This window comes from Leptonotus elevatus, chromosome 10 (genome assembly GCF_054856555.1).
Source record: "Leptonotus elevatus isolate MCC_2025b chromosome 10, RoL_Lele_1.0, whole genome shotgun sequence".
Lineage (NCBI taxonomy): Eukaryota > Metazoa > Chordata > Actinopteri > Syngnathiformes > Syngnathidae > Leptonotus > Leptonotus elevatus.
In genome coordinates this window covers 5,011,689-5,030,340 of record NC_141248.1, presented here as the reverse complement: position 1 = coordinate 5,030,340, position 18,652 = coordinate 5,011,689, and the positions used below count along the sequence as shown (strand labels likewise).

At 38.5% G+C, this 18,652-nt stretch overlaps 1 protein-coding gene across 2 annotated transcripts in view; it reads left to right on the top strand.

The window, feature by feature from the left end:
* Positions 1-18,652, top strand: part of ptpra (protein tyrosine phosphatase receptor type A) — a 33,053-nt gene that overhangs the window by 3,815 nt on the left and 10,586 nt on the right. For both annotated transcript variants that reach the window (XM_086086298.1, XM_086086297.1), the window contains exons 2-4: positions 12,842-12,888; positions 13,173-13,254; positions 14,961-15,389. In XM_086086298.1, the coding sequence (XP_085942424.1) occupies positions 13,179-13,254; positions 14,961-15,389 (505 nt within the window). In that variant the 5' untranslated portion in view covers positions 12,842-12,888; positions 13,173-13,178. The remainder of the gene's footprint in view (positions 1-12,841; positions 12,889-13,172; positions 13,255-14,960; positions 15,390-18,652) is intronic.

The window sequence follows — 18,652 nt, the reverse complement described above, 5'->3', positions numbered from 1 at the left end:
TAGGAATCTGAAGCGCCTGTCAGTGAAGAGGCTTTCTGTGTACCAGCCCAAAAAATGAGAGGGTATTACCATAAGTGGATTTTGGTAATGTACTGTCATCATACTGCCATGTTGTCATGTCTAAGATGCCTGTTCATCTTGCACAGGCCTCTTATCTTTTGAGAGGAAAAGGAGGAGACAAGTGTGGTGGGGTAGTCTGATATGCGCATTTGCAGTTTGGTTCCCATTGTTAAAGAGCTCCAATGAACACAGCTTGAATTATTTTTGTACTTTTTATTTTATAATAGGAAGCACAAATAGAATTGTGCTTTTAACACCTTCGCAAATGGTGAGTGCTTTAATGTGAGTGTTTTGTGGTCTGAAATGAATATTGTGCCTATGATAAACTTGAAAGAGCTGAATGCATTTAGGGTTGTTGCGTCCAGCTGGAATAGGATGACATGATGCAATATGTGGTGATAGCGCATATTCCCTCATTATTTTGTTGTACCAGTAAATAGACTGGAGTAGTGGTGTCGACACTACAGCCCGGTGGTCATTTTGGCGCCACTACTGTGCTACTAATACATTTGTTCATATGCTGTAGAGCTTTTCTAGTATTGAAAGATACAAGTAATCTATTTCAATCTAAAATACATATTGGTGAATAAAGATAATTCTAAAATAGTTTATTCACTGTGTCAAGGTCCGATTTATGAACCTTCAAGTAACTGTTAAAAACAAAACAAACAAAAAACTACAGTTTGCTCTTGCTGTGGTTCTGAACTGCCGGGGTGGATCTAGTCTAGTGGGATGCAGGGCTGGGGCCACCCCAAATTCCTGAAAGTCCTCAACTATTTACCAAAGTTATCACCTTTTAACAGAAACCTGTTATGTAGCAGTTTTATTTTTAAAATAACTAAAATATATAAACAATATATATTATTATATTATATTACTTGCTTGAGTGATTTCAGTGTGCTTAATAAATTAAATACATTGCATTCAGATATCACTATTTTGAGATAGTAGGCATGACATTTTGGTCTTTACATTGATTGTATTTGCAGAAAAATGGGTACCTGGATTTTGTGAGTAAAAATTTATTAATATGCCCACTTCTACGTGATCTGTTCCAATTTCCGATCACAAATAATCAACCAGCATGCAATTTAAGATCGTATGGCCCACTCATCTTGTGGACATGTTCATTTTACAGTAAAATCACACTAGGAGCATATTCATTTAAAGTCGATAATCTTAACTTTAATTTAAAATGAAGCTACTCAAATCAGTTTTTCTGCTTATTGCTGTCCCGCTTCTCTTTTTTTATCAGTAGCATAAATGGTTAATAGCAGCTCATCAAGAATAGTTAGTATTTAAAACATTGACTAAATTATGCTGGGACCAGGGTTATTGTAGTTTTGGAATTTTTCATTTTAGTTAGTTTTTATTTCGTTTTGAGTTTTGGTTTTTAAATTTAGTTAGTTTTAATTAGTTTTCAAGGTGGTTCTGTTGGTTTTTATTAATTTTAGTTATTTCATAAATGCTTAGTTTTAGTTAGTTTCAGTATTAGTTTTAGTTTAAAAAAAGTGTATTACTACACTTTCAAATGTCCTTATTCCGGTTAATATAAAAATAAATCTACTTAAATCACATTTAAAATCATCCCCAAAGGCTCATGCACTAAATTTATTACCAAAGACTAAAATGAAGGACATTTTTGCTATAATTATCGTTAGTTTTAGTTAGTTTTGTAAACATAAAATGTAGTTTCAGTTAGTTTCCATACATTTTTTTAAAAAAAAAAGCATTTTCGTTTTGTTTTGTTTTCGTTAACGAAATTGTTTTTTGAATTTTATTTTTTTCGTTAGTTTTAGTTAACTAAAATAACCTTAGCTGGGACTCAACAGTGTTAGTTAAAATTCAGACTGAAGTGATGCAAACCGATTAGGCCTGTCATCTGCATTCATATAGTCATTTGGCCACACGCAACGCTTAAGCATTGCCGTGGCTTCTGTGGGGTGGCTTTTCTTTGCACCTCCACATCCTTTCTACGTTGTATGTGGTAATATGTGAGAGGCTCCTCAAATGCTTACATGAAGTAGACATAGAGCAAAGCCACTCACTCACTCATTACTTTAACTTACTTGAGTGAGTTTTATGATCCCCCGGAGCCCGATTCAAGCAAATAATAAATTTAGGCTTCATAACAGACAGAACAGGCCACCCATGTTGGTGAAATTAGCCCAAATAACAGTCCTGTGCTTATCCTTGCCTCCCAAGCAAGCCACCAGCTGATGAATGAAGCCAGCAAGAACACAAACCACATCAGCATGGAGTTGTATCCCTTAGCCAAGGAAGTCCAGAGGATTGCGGCTGTTGTATGTGGCACCGGGGACATATAATCTGTGGTCTGTTTCAAAGAAAGAGTCCGAGCGGCCCTGAGTTAGGCTGACTTCTGCCTCCTGTGAAGAGAGGCATTCACATTATTCCTGCTGGCCCAGACACCCCTCCCTCCTGCTCTCAAGACATAGAAAGTGTATTAATATGCAATGAATGGACAGAGACAGGCCAGCATTTTTTTATTCTACAACCACTAGTTGAGCAGAATGCCTTGCAAAAAGCTAGAGGAAAGGATTTTGCTGCTTGGAGGTGGAGGCTAATGTACACTTGAGCACAAGCCTTTGTAACTATCTGGTCTCCAGCTGGCTATGTCACAGCCTCTAGCAATTATAAATGAGGTTTGTTAATTGTATTACATCAATATTGACAGCGTTGAATTCATCCCTGTAGATGTAGTACAGCAGTGGTCCAAAACAACCGGTGCGTAGCCCCGTACCAGTCAGCGCACCATTTGGTTGGTATCAGGTTGCACAGAGAGAGACAGACAATGTTTTGCCACCCCCCCGCCCCGGATTTTATTTTATTTATTAATTAATTTATTCATTCATTCATTCATTCATTCATTTATTCATCCATCCACTTACGTATTTATTTTTACAGCCCCAAACCCACTACAAGTTCCCATAAGGTTTATTGACTTGAGCTACTTGAAAATTCCTTCAAGAAAAGGTTAATAAAGGATAGGCTAATAAAATGCTGGAGGTAGAGATAAAGAGATAAAAAACTTAGATAAAAATTTTTTTTTTAATTGATAGTTTCAATAGAGGTCACTTGCTCTGAAAGTCAAATCATCGCATGTAAGAGCCATTTTTTTCTGCCAACGACTCAAAAACTACTGTTTTCAACACTGTACAAATTCTGGACGGTGAATTCTGACGTATGTTGGTATTACGTAATGTGGTTTGAGTGTCTGTACCATACACTTGATTTGGATGAACTTTGGCACTTATATGATAGGTCTATATGTAAAAATGATTTCAACACTAAAATTCCCCCCTAGGGATAACTCCGTAGAGATGTAATGTGTTTTATATGACTACATTTCACACATTTTGTACTGCCCACTTTTTGGGCGTGGTCTGCCTTTTCCCTCCATCTCACCCTGTCAACATCATTGACGGAAGGAAAGAAGCAACGTAATGCTTCCTAGCTTGTTTTGTCACGTTCTATTGTCACCTAGTGTCTGAAAATAGTGACCAAACATCACCAAAATATTCTTATGCACATTCCTACTCTTTTCCATCTCAACCTCTGAAATATAAAAGCGATTGGCGCATTCATTTGGATTTTTATTGACATAATGTGAGCTCCTCTACAAAATCAAAAATCTTGTGCTGATTATTGTTCTTTATTTTATTTTACAGGTTGGTGCGTGTACAAGAGTAGGAATGTGCGTATGAATTTTGGTGGCGATTATTCTCAGTTTTTAGACATTTAGCGACGCTAAAGTTTTGTTAGACTCCAGGCAGGCAGGCAGCTAGCTCCCCTGGCTAAAAATAAACACACAGCTATCGAGTCAGCAAGTAATATTCGGGCGCTAAACAGACAAGGTTTACAGAATGAAAACAGCTTCTTACCGTTCAGACATGGGGCTCCATTTGTTCACCTCCGGTCAGGCAGGTGCAGTTCTACCACCTGGAGATGGGCTTGGGAGAAAAAGTAAGTCAAGATAGCACAATTTAATATTTAATATATAATGACCTGTGAACAATTCAGCTTAAGAAAAGCGTCTCGGAACACATTCGTTGTGTTTATATCTTGGGGATTTATCCCTGAAAGCAACAGCATGGATGGAAGCTATTCTTTTCCTAATTTTTTTGTAAGTCAGACATGGAGAGGGTAATCCTTTGATGTTTAGTTGAAATGGATGTAAGTAGACATGTCAACTTATATGTTGGTGCCGATTGAGAGCCGTTTTTGGAACTTATTAGCAATGTATGTACAACGATTTTGAATGGAGTACCGCACGAATGCTATTTTTAGACCGCAAGGTCACTTCAGCAGCTTGAACCGGAAAGAGGTCAGAAATGAAGCCGGCTCGTTGATGACCTAGGCTAGTAGTGCTTGTTTTGTTCTTGTTTATCTCTGGGGGGAAAAAAACATGCAGAGTAAACACAGCTGTTATTGAACTTGCAGAAATGACTCCAGACACTATGACCATCCACATATGAAGGATGTATTCTTTATTCGTTTCCCAAAGCCAAAACTTCAGAGGGATAAATGTGAACGTGGATGAACATGTGCGGACGTCTAAAAGAGCTGTTTAATGCTAGCGAAGTGAAGCCTTTCACCTTCATATGTAGTAAATATTTTGTTGGGGGCCATGCATGCATGTTCGCACGATGACAATACTGCTCTTGCCGGCCCGAAGAGGCAAACGATTGTCTTAATATTATTTTTATTTTTTGGCGTTTGGCACTACCCCGACTGCCGGACGACAATAATGAATGCTGAGGAAAAATGATAAAATGGCTTTGCCACTGTTGTTCGGACCTGTTTTGCTTACCGCCTGATTATAATTGTTTTTTTCCTTTCGCGCAGCTGTGACATGTATTAAAATTGATCTGTAGGGCCTTTTCTGAATTAAGGAAACAGGTTTATAAGCGGGATGGATATAATTTTTGAAAGAATTGAGGTATAGCGGGTTTTGTTGGTTGTGCCCAAGAATTTCCGAGTAGAATTGCGATCACTACACACACACACACAAAAAAGTAATACAAATGTACCCCCTAAAACTATCAAATACGTAAGACAAACAGATATGACAGACTGGGCATATGGTGGTAAAGGAAGGATAGTTTATTGAAACTGGAGAATGTCAGTGTCAGGTGCGTTGGACAATGTTTTGATGGGGAGAAAAAAAACGTTACCTCTGGATCAGGTCGGTTCTGTTCCCCGTCTTTTTCAGCCCTCTACACTCAAGCCATCTCTTCAACTGAACATTAGTATGTTCTTTGACGTCTATACCAGTGAATTTCTCGGACAGAATTAGTAGATTTAGCGCAGTAGACATCGCGCTAGTAGACTGTTTACATGCATCTAGCATGACTGGCCAGCCGAGTTTTACCCCCTCGCTAGACTCATGAATAGTAATTAAGTGTGGTGACGTATATCTTGTGGTACCCCATTGTCCAATCAAAGCACTGACTCCGACCAAGAAATGAGAAGAGGTGGTGTGGCTATATTGGAATTCTGAAAGGGTGGATTTTAGTTAGTTACTGATTTTGTGTAAAACAAATGATGAAATTGAGTTCCCATGCTAATATAATTTTCCTGATAAAAAAAAAAAAAAATAATACATAGGAGTTTGAGTGAAAAAGGGGCCATACTGACTGGATGATTCCTTTAAGTTATAGTTTTCCACAACACTGTACGGTAGAAGTTCCTTGCATATTAATGTGGCCAGAGACTCTGTTGTGTGTATTCTGTGTGTGAACAGAGATTGGCGGCAGTTTGTAGGCAAATTTACAGGAGAATCTAATTTGACCCTATGCATCAGTTAAAAGCAGAAAGCATTCCCTTCAGACTGCTGCTGCTGCCTCTTGCCTTTGTTGCCATTTGCCAATCTGTTATTGTTTCGTCCATTGCGGCTTCCATCTATGGAACCGAATCATACGGAAAGCACACCTCACTGGCCAGGAGGTGAATTGATTTTTAGGATTTGCTGAATCAATATATTGAATTGCATATTGTGTAGGCTAGCAAACTGAAATATTTACTGTATTTCTGTTATCATTTTAAATGGTAAAAAGTTTTACCAATTCTTTCCTCAGCTATTGATTGCTGCCAAAAATATATACAGTACATTATTTATTTCTGAATGATATGCCAAAGTCCACTGAAATTAAAAAATTTGGGAGAGTTGGTTGGAGAACTGTATTAAATGAATACCTAGTCTTAGCCGTTGGTTGTCATGGTGGTCAATTGGACTTCTTTTATATTGTACCTATAAGTGTTGTTTTCAAACCATGAATGAAATGGCATGTGAACAGTCCGGCCCTTTCACTGTTGTGTGAGTTCACTCCTATGAGGTTTGCACTTGGCCACAGGCAGAGAAGCAGCTGTCTTCATTAGTTGGTTGTGGGCGGACTTGCCTCACTATGGATATGAGGTATCAGGTTCTGCTCAGCAGTGTCGACTGTTGCAATGGAAACAGATTTTCAGTTTCATGTTAAAACATTTTCAATGATAAAGTGACGGACATGTGAATATGTTATTCTAAGATTGTTGTAAATAGTATTTTCATTGTCTTTCATCCCTTTTAACGTATGTGTAGGAACAGAGTAAAACAAAGTAAGGTTTATATTTCTAATCGGCCGATTATTGACCTTCAAACACCAGCCAAAACAATCAGACAATTTAGCCAAACGGACGATTATTTTCCCCTTAAAACTTTTTTGAAAAAAACCGAATTTTCTGACGCTTTGAAAGTACCCTGAATGCACCATTTTGCTTACGTAGCATTAGCTACTAGCAAGTGTGTAGCGTATGTTATTCAGGTTATTCTGTTGTCCCCCAAGCGTCCTTTAAGATGATTAATGACACCGCAGTTGGAGTTAACTGTAAAACTAACAGGTTTGCCCAGTAAGCCCCAAGATTTGTGAAAATAACACAAGATAAAAATATATAAAAGATAAGGTTAATGCTTTACAGCAGTTGTAAACAAGAAATAATGTTCTTATTATTGACACATAAATCTATACAATAACCTTGTATACTTCATAAAATGTTTTGATAAGGTCATACTATGGACTTGCCATTCAAAGCAGATAATTTTAAGAGCAAAAGTTTGTGTATAAATGACACCCATTGAAAAGGAATTGGGGAGAGAGAGGGTAACTAGATGCAATATATATTTATTTTTTTTCTGCCAAAAATCGGTATCGGCATCAGCCTAAAAAAATGCATATCGGTCGGGCCCTACTTGGAAGTTTTCAATTACCCCTGTAAATGACACACTTGTACAGTGTCCTTATTTGAACAACTTTTAAATTATATGCTGAAGTATATTTGCCTCCACTGTGATAAGCTGTGCACCCGTACAACCCCTTACAATGGGACGTTTCCTGGTTAACTTGATTTAAAGAAAATAGAAAATGGTTAGCATATGAAAAATCAAAATTGTTCATTTATCAGTTGCTAATATTAGACATTTGTTCAATTCAAAATAATAAACTCAATATCTACGGTAGGCAGTTGACATGTTGGTAAACTGGATCATTGATGTCATCTGTTCCTTCAGTCTTCCTTCACCCAAAGTTGTTGGTACAGTCTAAGGTTGGAGATAGGGGTGCACAGAAAAGTTGCTGAAAATTTTTGTCCAAAAATGGCCCATCAGTGCAACTTTCAGTTTTTGTCCGAAATACCTTTATCACCAAAACAACACGGCCAAAACAGGATGTTGTGATGATGCAAAAAAACAAAACAACAAAAAACAGCATGAGCTCGTTTGGACATGTCTACACTACAGTGTGGACGTGTTTCAACAGATCTGAAAAAGACCCACTGATAGCCATTTGTAAACTGTGTAAGGCTGGAATTTCAAGAGGGGGTGAATCTGCACAGAGTTTCTCCATGTCAGGTTTAATTTATCACCTGGAATCCAAACATCCCGGTTGCCCTTGTGAATATGAGAACAAAAAAGGAAAATCACTCCAAGCATTCCCACACTGACTGTGGTGGACATTTTTGAAAATGCATTAACGTTTTCCAGTAGTGTTGCCAAGGCATGGGACATTACACAAAATTCAATATGGAATTCATTGGTTTGATGATTTGGGATTTATAAGATGATTGAACACATAAAGCCCCGTTTTCACGACCAACATGGAGTTCAGACGTCAACCTCACCAGTATACACCTTTTTTTTTTAAAGAGAGAACAGATTTAACTTTACAATTTGTCAACAGATCGGGCAGTTACAGACCTGTAAATTTATTATTTAAAGACTTCGTGAAGTGATTTATTTGCAAATACGTTACTGTGAATGTTTGAAGATAAGTGCTGAAAACATGTTCAAAGATTGAGAACAATTTAGTACTGAATTGTTGAGATATAGCATTTAGCTTGGCCAGGTCTAAAAACAAGCCCAAGTACAAACTTGGTCTTTCTGGCATGACTTGTCCCACCTCTAATATATACAGTATATACTGTAAATAATGAGCAACTTCATTCCATCAGTGGCTGTCCGGTGCAATTGCAATTTACTTACTGAAGTGGTATTAACAACATGACTAGTAGCTGCTATCTTTGGGGAATTTTCACACAAAAAATCATGGGGATGAGTACTTAAAATGCTTCTATAGATACGTCTATCCATAATTGTTCTGTGAAACAAGTGCAGATTTACAGTATTGTTGGTAGAATAGCGTCAGTTTATCGTTAACGAGTTTAAAATGTATATATATCACCACCCCCCCCCCCTTTTTTTTTGTGTGCCTATACGGGGAGATGAACTTCTCTCTGCTGGCATTGTCTGTCGATGTGTCCGGGTTCCCCGCACTAATGTTTGAGAGGCTGCCATTGGCCAACCCGAAGAAGAACCACCGAACCAACAAACTCGTTTTACTACCAAATATTTTGAATGGTATTTTTCCTCTTGTTAGTTGTGTTTTATAGCATTTTCTTTTTAATCTATTTACTGGTAATATTTTTTGTATTTTGAATAGATACCTATTATGTCTTAAAACATGTAAATCAGTAAAAACAAACACACACAAAAAAAACCCACTTACATTCACTCACGCGCGGAAACACACACACACGCACACACACACATACTGGAGAAGATACAAACTGTCCCCATCTGTAGAGGGCGTGTTAGCAGGAAACAATGAGTCATGCAGCATTAGGAATGGTAAAAAAAAAGAAGAAGCTTTTTGATGCTACCAAGCTCCGTCTATCACCTGGTAGGTAATGTTAAATATACATACAGGATTTTTTTAAATCAAATTCTATCGATTGTCCATCGATTTATCAAATAATCAGATACAAATTTAGTTTGCATTAAAATGAATAGCAAAATATATATATATATTTTTACCAACGCTGTTTAACTGATTACATTTGTTTTTATGGTATTGTTTGTATGTATGTATTGCAATAAGCGAAGTGCGCATTACGTTTGCGCATGCGTGAAAATCAAGTAAAAAACAACAACAACTTGCTACCAAACAAAGCCATCATTTGAATGGCGGCGAATGGAGTGCTGAAAGTGTTTGCGTAACTCTACACCTTAAAGCTTTCAAGAATTGTTTAAACGACTTTCAGCCTTAAGTGACAAAACGACAGGTGCACTTGGTGCCATTCTTATAACTGTCCTAATGGAGTTATCGGCAAAAAAACACCATTGCAATGCTCGAGAAGACAGAAGTGTACGCTTGTAAACCTCCGTTGACTCTTCCCAATTTTCAGACAGAAAAGAAAGATCAAACTGACGTATAGGAGGCTAAGATTGATTTTTTAAAGCACATTTATTTTGACAAAATCCTGAAAGTGAAGGAACAGACAGAACCATCACGAAGCTTGCTAGCGGACGTACGTGTAACCAAACTAATGGAATGACAGTCATTTAAGAACCTGCTTTTAGCCCTAATTGACCCCTCCAGTGAAGAAAGCTCCTACCTGTCTCTTGATCGCGTCCTGGTGTTGTGTCTTCGGTCCAACTCCCGGTAGAGTGCACACATTCACAGTCAAATAATAAGCACTTACATAGGCTTAACAGTCGTGTCCCGGCAAAGGGTATTCAGTAACGACATGCAATTCATGTTTAAGATAGATTCAATAAAAAACATCAACTTTCCAACGGTTGAAATGGTCCAAATCAGCGCTTCCCCCGTTAGACTCCATTAGTTTTCAATGACAAGTTGGTAGTAGGCTACCAGCCGGTCTACCCATAATGCACCGTGCTGCCGAGTTGCACACTTCGCTTATTAAGGAATGTCATGCGAGAGGAAGTGATGTCCTCACCAACCTCTTTGAGATCTACTCGAGTACTTAATGTGAAGGGCCCTACTAGTTTTATATACTGTACACTTCTGAGCTCGTTTACATGTCAATTACAGGTTAATCATACTACAGCTCAAATAACCATTGTTTTCATGATAAATTAAACGGAATATTTTTTCCATGAATTTTTTCCCCCATGAATTGATCATAATTCATATCAGAAAATTGGCAAATAATTTAGATCTTTGTTTTCCAGAGCTAATGCATATGTTTGCATTTGCAAATGTACTATTTTGATTAAACGCAAAAAATAATCAGCCTGCTTTCAGGAAAGACTATGGAAATCAGCTTACTGTTAATATACATCTGTCAGTAAAATGTAAGCAGTCCCAATTACTTTGTAAAGTGAATTTCTAGTCAATTATTGTATTTGTATCACCCTCTAACGAAACGTGTACCTCAAAGGCTTTGGATTCAGTCTAGCCATTAAAGAAGAACTCAACATTACGATTCCTGCTATATCGCAAATCCGCACATTTTCATTGTCTGATTCTTTTTACTTAAATCAACAAAGTATTTAGCATAGGAATATGTTTAAAACTCCACATCTAGTAGCTAACGGCGGCTGCCTTATTTACATCATTACATGTTCATAATCATAAGAATGTGCTGTCTATCAGCCCTTCCTACCCAATTCATTTACTGATATAGCCAGACAGAGCTGGTAAATATAATTTAGCAATGACAAGCTACACATCGGTCATATGCATTTACTGTATCTTGCCAGCTAATGGCGGACTTGCAATAGCCGCTCATCAGTTACCAGCAATAGCGGCTAGTGGCAAACAACAGCCAAGCTGCCTTGGCCGTTCGCCCACGGTGGCCAGCCGGAGGACACAACCACTTGGCTTGCACCAGCGAGCTGCAATTGTTCAAATTGTGTCACTTACTGACAGTTGGCAGACTATTTTCCAAAGACAGGTTAACAGTGTACACTGATTTGTGATGCTGATAGCCTGACGCTATTAGGTGCTACTGATCATTAATTAACAAACCGCATGCACCGGTAGTCAAACGTGTCTGTGTTTTGTTTGGGGGCACATAGAATATAATATAGAACAGTTTTTACTTAATTTCCCCTAGAAAATGCACTTTTTGACATTGCTTTTATATTTGCTGACTGACTAAAAGAGAAAATCTAGTAGAGTATTTATGCAGTTTGCACATTTGTTTTTGTCTGCTGTTAGTTTTTAGATATGTTTTCTTTCATCACAGCATAGGGCCCGTCTTATTTTTGGAAGCAAATATTTGATTAGCGAAAGGCATTATTGGATTGTAGCATCCTCTCTGACCACATGACGTTTAACTATTAGGGTTACAGTGCAGTTAGTCATCCCATAATGTCCCATTATCAAAGCGTGTGTCTGTGTGTGTATTTATTGTGCAGCAGTAAACTTGCAGCATTTATGTTTTTAACACCCAATTTGTTCTCTACTCAATATTTCATTTAAAGCCTCCGATTTGTGCACGATGTTGTGCAGTCTTTGGCTCACCCAGTGTCCAAGTATCTGTAAACAAGCAGATGGACTGGATTATTCCAGGGTCAAAATCATGAGATTAGGCCCACAGATTATCACAGTTTTGTCAAGGAGAACGCAGTCTCGGTTGGGATCCAGGATTACAGTTTGCATGCCCTTCTACCCAGCGGCATTCATGCTTTCTCCACATCCTTGTGGCTGTCATCCATATTGACTAGAAGTATCTTAAATACTGGTTCTGCCACAGTTTTACTAAGGAAATATTAATGTGACAACAATGCAATGTTTGTTCTTTGGTGGGTAAATTATATTTGTTTGTTGGGTTTGCGTCATTAATACAAGTATTTGCACAGCAGTCAGTCAAGATACAACATGCCTAAAAGCAGAGCAGCAACATGCCAGCCGCCGCTGACAATGATTTTGTAATATCTACCGAAAAGGGGAGAAATTTAAGGGTGTAACAGTTGAGTCTCCGGCATCCTATTGGTTTATGAATTTAAGAAACTTTGGGTGGTTCCCTGTGTGATAGGCTGTGATGAAGCCCAATTCAAATATTCATTACTATCACTAAGATTAATTGCTTATACTGTTGTTTTTTGCCAATATGGTAATGTGAATACCTACTTTGAAGCCCCACTGTTGTCTTTTTGCAATGGTGTGAAATAAATATGTTAAATGTTACAATCTAATGTACAAGTATATATCACTTGCATTTTGTTTAAAATAAAAGATAAGGAAACTCAATGCATGGAATTATGTTTTAATCAAATTAATGGTTATTATAAATGTAAAGCTTTAATTGAAAAGGAATGAGTAGTCACACACACTGTAATATATATATATATATTTAAAATGTTTTCCTTCTTATTCAAAACAGGGTTGTTCCATGTGATTATGCTTTTTCTTCAAGTTTATGCGTAAAAGGTGCAATTGGTTTTCTGCCTAACACTTTGTCCTCCTCTGTGTTCTAGAAAACTGCCATGCGAATGAGTGACTGATCTCAACTTCGCCTTTTCAGGTAAACACAGGCTAATCTTGTACTTGGATTTAGTTTTAACACCAAAAGCATAACCAAACATAAGAATAGTATATTGGGAATCATACACCATCTAAATCAAGTGTTTCTAGTGTGTGCAGTTAATCTTAAAATACTGCATGATACATAAGTGAAATTTTCTTTGGTGAAAATTTGAATGAGAATTGCTTGAGATTGAAGTATTAATTTTATTTTTAATATTTTCTTTCCTCACAAAAGTTGTGCTTGATCAAAATTATTCATATCCTTTCATGTTCTTGATATAGGGCAGAATGGGTGTGTGTCCCTTGCTCCTGTTGCTAGGTCTAGCCCTCGGGGTCACAGCCCAAGATCATGTCCCACTCACAAGTAAGAGCATTTATACAGATACAGTATATTTCACTGTTCACAGGAGTGTAATAGTGGTCAGAAAAGTATGAATGGTGTCAAATTTCAACTTTCTCATCAGGTTATTTCCACAGGTTTTTAAAATTGTTCAATTTCTACTGAAGAATTTTCAATTCAATTTTTTTTTCATTCTTTAAAAAAAAAAAAGAAATGAAAGGGGACAGAAAGAAGAAAACTTATAATATCTGTCACAAAAAAAGAGGAAAAAAGTCAACAAAATGAATGACAGCAAACAGTCAAGACGCTTTCTGAGTAACAATTAAACAAAAATAATTAAGTAGAATGACCTACATAACTTACATTGAAAATTGAAATTATGAATGGCTGACTAGTTCACTTCCAACACTTGTCATTTATTTTAATAAAATAAGGTTTGGAATATACATCTCCACTGCTCCGGCCCCGATATCACATCACATCACATCACTAGTCAAGTCAACTCATCTTTATTTATATAGCACTTTCAAACAGCCGCAGCTGTCACAAAGCGCCTGGAGAACACATAACATAAAACATTAACAAGAATACACTTGTAACAAACCAACAAAACTTCTTTTTTTTTTATATTCCTACATACACTTTGATGTTTGAAGCGTTTATAGATGAAAGGGGAGCGATTCAGTCAAGAGATCAGAATTACAAAAATAGAAAATTGCCATAAAGTTCACTAGCCATCATATGTTGTACTTTTCAGACAGGAGCTCCGTCAGACTTCTGAACATATTGTACTTTATGGTAACATAGCTAAAAACACCAAGCCAAGTCCAAATTATGCTCTGCAAAGTGGATGATAAACTCCACTCTGGCACCCTCTTCGTCGCCATCCGAGTGAGTTGGGGGTGGCAGGCAGTCCGACAGTTGAGACCTATTGCCTGCTCCACACTGCTTGCTTGCAGCTGCCCTCCCATCACAAAGCCACACCGAAGGGCCAAGCCGGTGGTGACGGATGTGCTTGGTTCCTGGAGGCTACCTGGTGGATCCTTTCATTTGCAAATATTCGCAAAGATTAAGCCATTGCAAGTCCTGTACACACGGACCTTTGATCACAACTATTACTTGAATAACTGTGGCAGTTCTAGAGCTGCTATGTAACAGTCGTCATTTAAAAAATTTAATAAATAAAAGCTGCCCTCACTTTTTTAAAACAGCACTTTTAAAACCTCAAGTTATGAACACACCTTTTTATGTACAATTGGAGTTACAAAATGTTCGTTGAAAAATTACCTCTATTAAAGTATTATTGTCGATATACGGACTGTCCTGGCATGGACGAGCGGATAGATCTATGTTGTAAATCTTGCTGTTAATGATATGCTGCATCTCTTCCAGTAGACCTCAGTTCTACCCGGCATGTTGCAGCACAACGTTGTACTACACTGAAGCCGCGTAAAACTAGCCTGTATACAGTTAAAAACATACTTTTATAATAAAAACAATCACTTAAAAAATCTGTAAGGGTGCAAACGATTAACCACGATTTAGCAAGGGAACACTTAATGCCCCAGTCAGTAAAAGATAATGACTTGACTAAGTAGAGTAAATCTTAAGTCAGCCTGGCAGACGTCTTAAGTGGCTTGAATATATCTGAAACATGGTATTAACTTCTTAGAAAGAGTTTAGAGAAAGCCACTTTATCATGCTTGATTTATTGTCCCATTACTCTCTAGGTGCTCCAAATATTTCTGCAAAATCAACGCAACCCCCCACTGCACCTGTCATCAACATCACAGTCGCACCCACACTACACCCCACAGTCCCACCTGCAACACTGTCGCTCGAAGCCACCCCAACGACGATGACAACAACAATAGCAAGTCCAGCTGGTGCTGAGGTTGTGCAAATGAAAGATCCCAATGACACTTTAAGACTGGCACCAATTCCTCCTCCCCCACCTCAAACTCCAACTGATGGCCCTCTGCCAACGCACAATCCAGAGACTCCCTCTCCTACCACACCAGTGGGCAGTGAGAATGGGACTACACCATCCATTCCAGACACCCCTACTCCCGAAACGTATATTGAAGATGACATGACCATGGAGACAGAGACCACTTCAGAACCTGACATGGATTTCACCCCAGATTCTAGCCCGCATGGTGAGTACTAGTGCCTCACTTATTTTCTTGTTAACATCATTTCCTTTTGAAAATTGTCACAGGTAACAGTAGTCCTCAGATAGTGATGAGTAAACGCCTCCCTATACACTAGTTCAACGTTAGACGAATGTGAGCGGCCTGCGGCACATCACGGCAGGAAAATGACTATACACACAGCAACAAACAGACACAGACGGAGTACCTTCTGCGTATGCGTGAGAAGTAAAACCCCTCCATACCATCCTTTGCGGTAGTCACTAGCGGGCTATAAAAACGTAACCAATGCATACCGCTATCTTTTTCACTACCTGGTATATCCAGTTGCATCTCAATGTCTTGCCGTCTAATTTGGCTTTTATCACACAATCGACATACCCTTTGACGGTAATGTAATACAATGTCGGTCTCTCTTGAACCATAGTGATGAATTCCTCTTCTCCATCCTCTGTCCTGACAGACATTTTAGTTACGTCCAAATGCGAAGGGTGATTATGTGCTAAATGAGCAGAATTGTAAAGGCTTTCCATCACCTCCTGTTTATCCGTATTTGTCACTTCCCATGCACTGATTTGCTAGCTAACAGCCAATCAGAGTGATCAAATGTCACGACGGTAGGACGCCGCTTCATTATTCAACCGAAAACACCCCGAGACACTTCCCAACGGCTCCAACATTACGATTACAACAGTGATTTTATAAATTAATCAGACGCCCCATGCCAACATTTTTCCGATTTCTGACCTTGATTGAGTCGAGGCCTTAACAATAAGGAAAGTTAGAACCAATTGATTTCTTAACGTATACCGATATGACCTTTGGGGATTTTGGGTAAGATGCCCTGCCTTACCCAGCTGGTGTCAGACATCATTACAAAAATTAATAAGGTCTTTGACAATATTTTCTACAATATTTTTGTTGGCCGTAGAGAGTAGCTGAAAAAAAGTATTAGCTTCTCATCTGACTTTTTTTCTTTCGTTGTCTGACTTTAATAGTCTTTAAAATGCATTGTGTTCTTTATGATCAAGCAATCAGTGACCAGTCCAGGGTGTATCCCACCTCCTGTCTGAAGTGAGCTTAGATGCTCATCAATGACCATAAACAGAACAAAATTGATGGATGGAATGGACTGCTATTTATATCGTGCTTTTTTAGCTACTGTATAGTGCCCAAAGCGCTTTACACAGCCTCACGTTCACCCATTCACACACCAGTGGTTGGCTGCTGCCACGCAGGGCGCTGCCAGGTCTACTGGGAGCAAATAGGGGTTCAGTGTCTTGCTCAAGTACACTTTGACATGGTCAACACGGTGAGGATCGAACCCACAACCTCACGGGTGGGAGACGACCACTCTACCACTGAGCCATGCCTCCGTCCTTCTGTCCTTCAGAAGTCACACAGGAACATATACATCAACAGATTCTATGTCCTTTGCCAAGAATATCCCTCAATAGCCATGCCCCCGTCCTTCTGTCCTTCAGAAGTCACACAGGAACATATACATCAACAGATTCTATATCCTTTGCCAAGAATATCCCTCAATAGACCAGAGTTCCATGAAGAAGCAAGATAATACTCTTGTGTTCTCATGTGACCTAAGAGGAAGTGACTCATTTTTCTCCAGTGGAAAAGCACTTCACCGTGATGTGGGCTTTGCCCTCATAACGTGGTATTCATGGATGAACAGAACATGTTGCCATTCTCATATTCTCTGTCATTGTTCCAAGTGATTCAAACATCATGTGTGTCAGCATGTGCCTTTTTATCATATAGTTCCTCATTATTGTCAACTAAAGGCCCTTTGCTGTCTGGCTACCATTTCATTTTATCTTCAGACACAGTGAAGGCAGCGTGTTTCTCACCTTTGCCCAGAATAATACATGTGGCATTTCTCTAAATATCTTGCTGCCCATTTGGTGGGTCATATAACTATGACATGATTTTCCCAGTGTCTTTGTGGAGGCTGTCAAAGAAAAAAGCCAAGCAAGCTTTTTGGTCAAGAGTCGAACTTTAATATTTTAGATCTTCTGCTTTTAGACATTGTAGCAGTTCTGGAAATATCTTGCCGTGACAGACCTCCATTTAACCAATCATCCATAAGAATCTAAGCACGATCCATCTAAGCTACCTAGCTGTTGTTGAAAAGGTGGTTCCTTCCTCACGCGAGAATTTCTATTTATGTTTGCATGCTGACTTTTAATTATAGTTGCAGAAATACTTGCCACTTTTACCAATGCTGATTTGTGTCTTTCAGTGTATGGTATGTCAACTTTGTGTTCACTTTGGGTTCATAGGTGATTCATAACTTCTCCATTGTCACCCTCTGGCTGTCTGAGAGCCTTTTGTGGAATAGTTGCAGTTTATTAAATGCCTGAAGGCTGCGTCAGGTCCACATGATGCTCGCAACCTGCTGTGCTCTTCTTTTCCTCAGTGTGCACATTGTCAGAGGGTGAATGCCGAAAAGAGCTGGGAATTGTGCGTGAAAATGTTACATAGCTGGGTCAAATGGTCCATTCTCTGACACGCATCGAGTCCGAAGAGCTTTCTTGAATATTGAGTTGATTATCCTATCCGTGCATTGTCAGCACTACCATACATTTGTCTAGAGAATTCTCTTCTTTTGTTGTAGCTTAATGTATCTTACAGAGCGGCCGGTACGCCAACAGCAGCCAGTGTTTTCTTTTATACAAACTCCTGTTGTTGGTCAGGCAAAACTCATGTCCTTTGTGTTAACTGTGGCAATGAAAATGTTGTACGGAACATAAAATGAGAGTGAGGTAACTTGTCCGTGTAATGGAAATGTATACATATTGGTCACCAATTGCAAGTTAAAAACAAAATGTGACTTGGTCTACAAAATAAACTGCTTTGTCAATACTGATCTACACACGACCATACTTATTGATGTGCTTTCACTCGACAATTCTGTACAGAGGAAAATGGTTCTCATACCTCTGACATGCAGAGTTCATTTAACATTTATGCGCTGAATAATTAATGCAAAATTCACAGCAAACGTCCTAAATGTTTCATTACTTTAGACAGTCATCCTCTGTTTGCCATCACTTTGCTTGTCACAGAGGCATGGAGTTGACCCTTTGTTAAAGTGCAATTTATCTACTCTAAGAGACACCACTGTTGCACTTGAGTTTTTTTTCTTCAGAAAGCTAATTAAATATTAACACAGATAACCATTACAGAAAAGAACAATCTAGAAATCACTGTTTGGCTCTCTTGTTTCTTTTATCTGCACTCTTAAGCTAAGT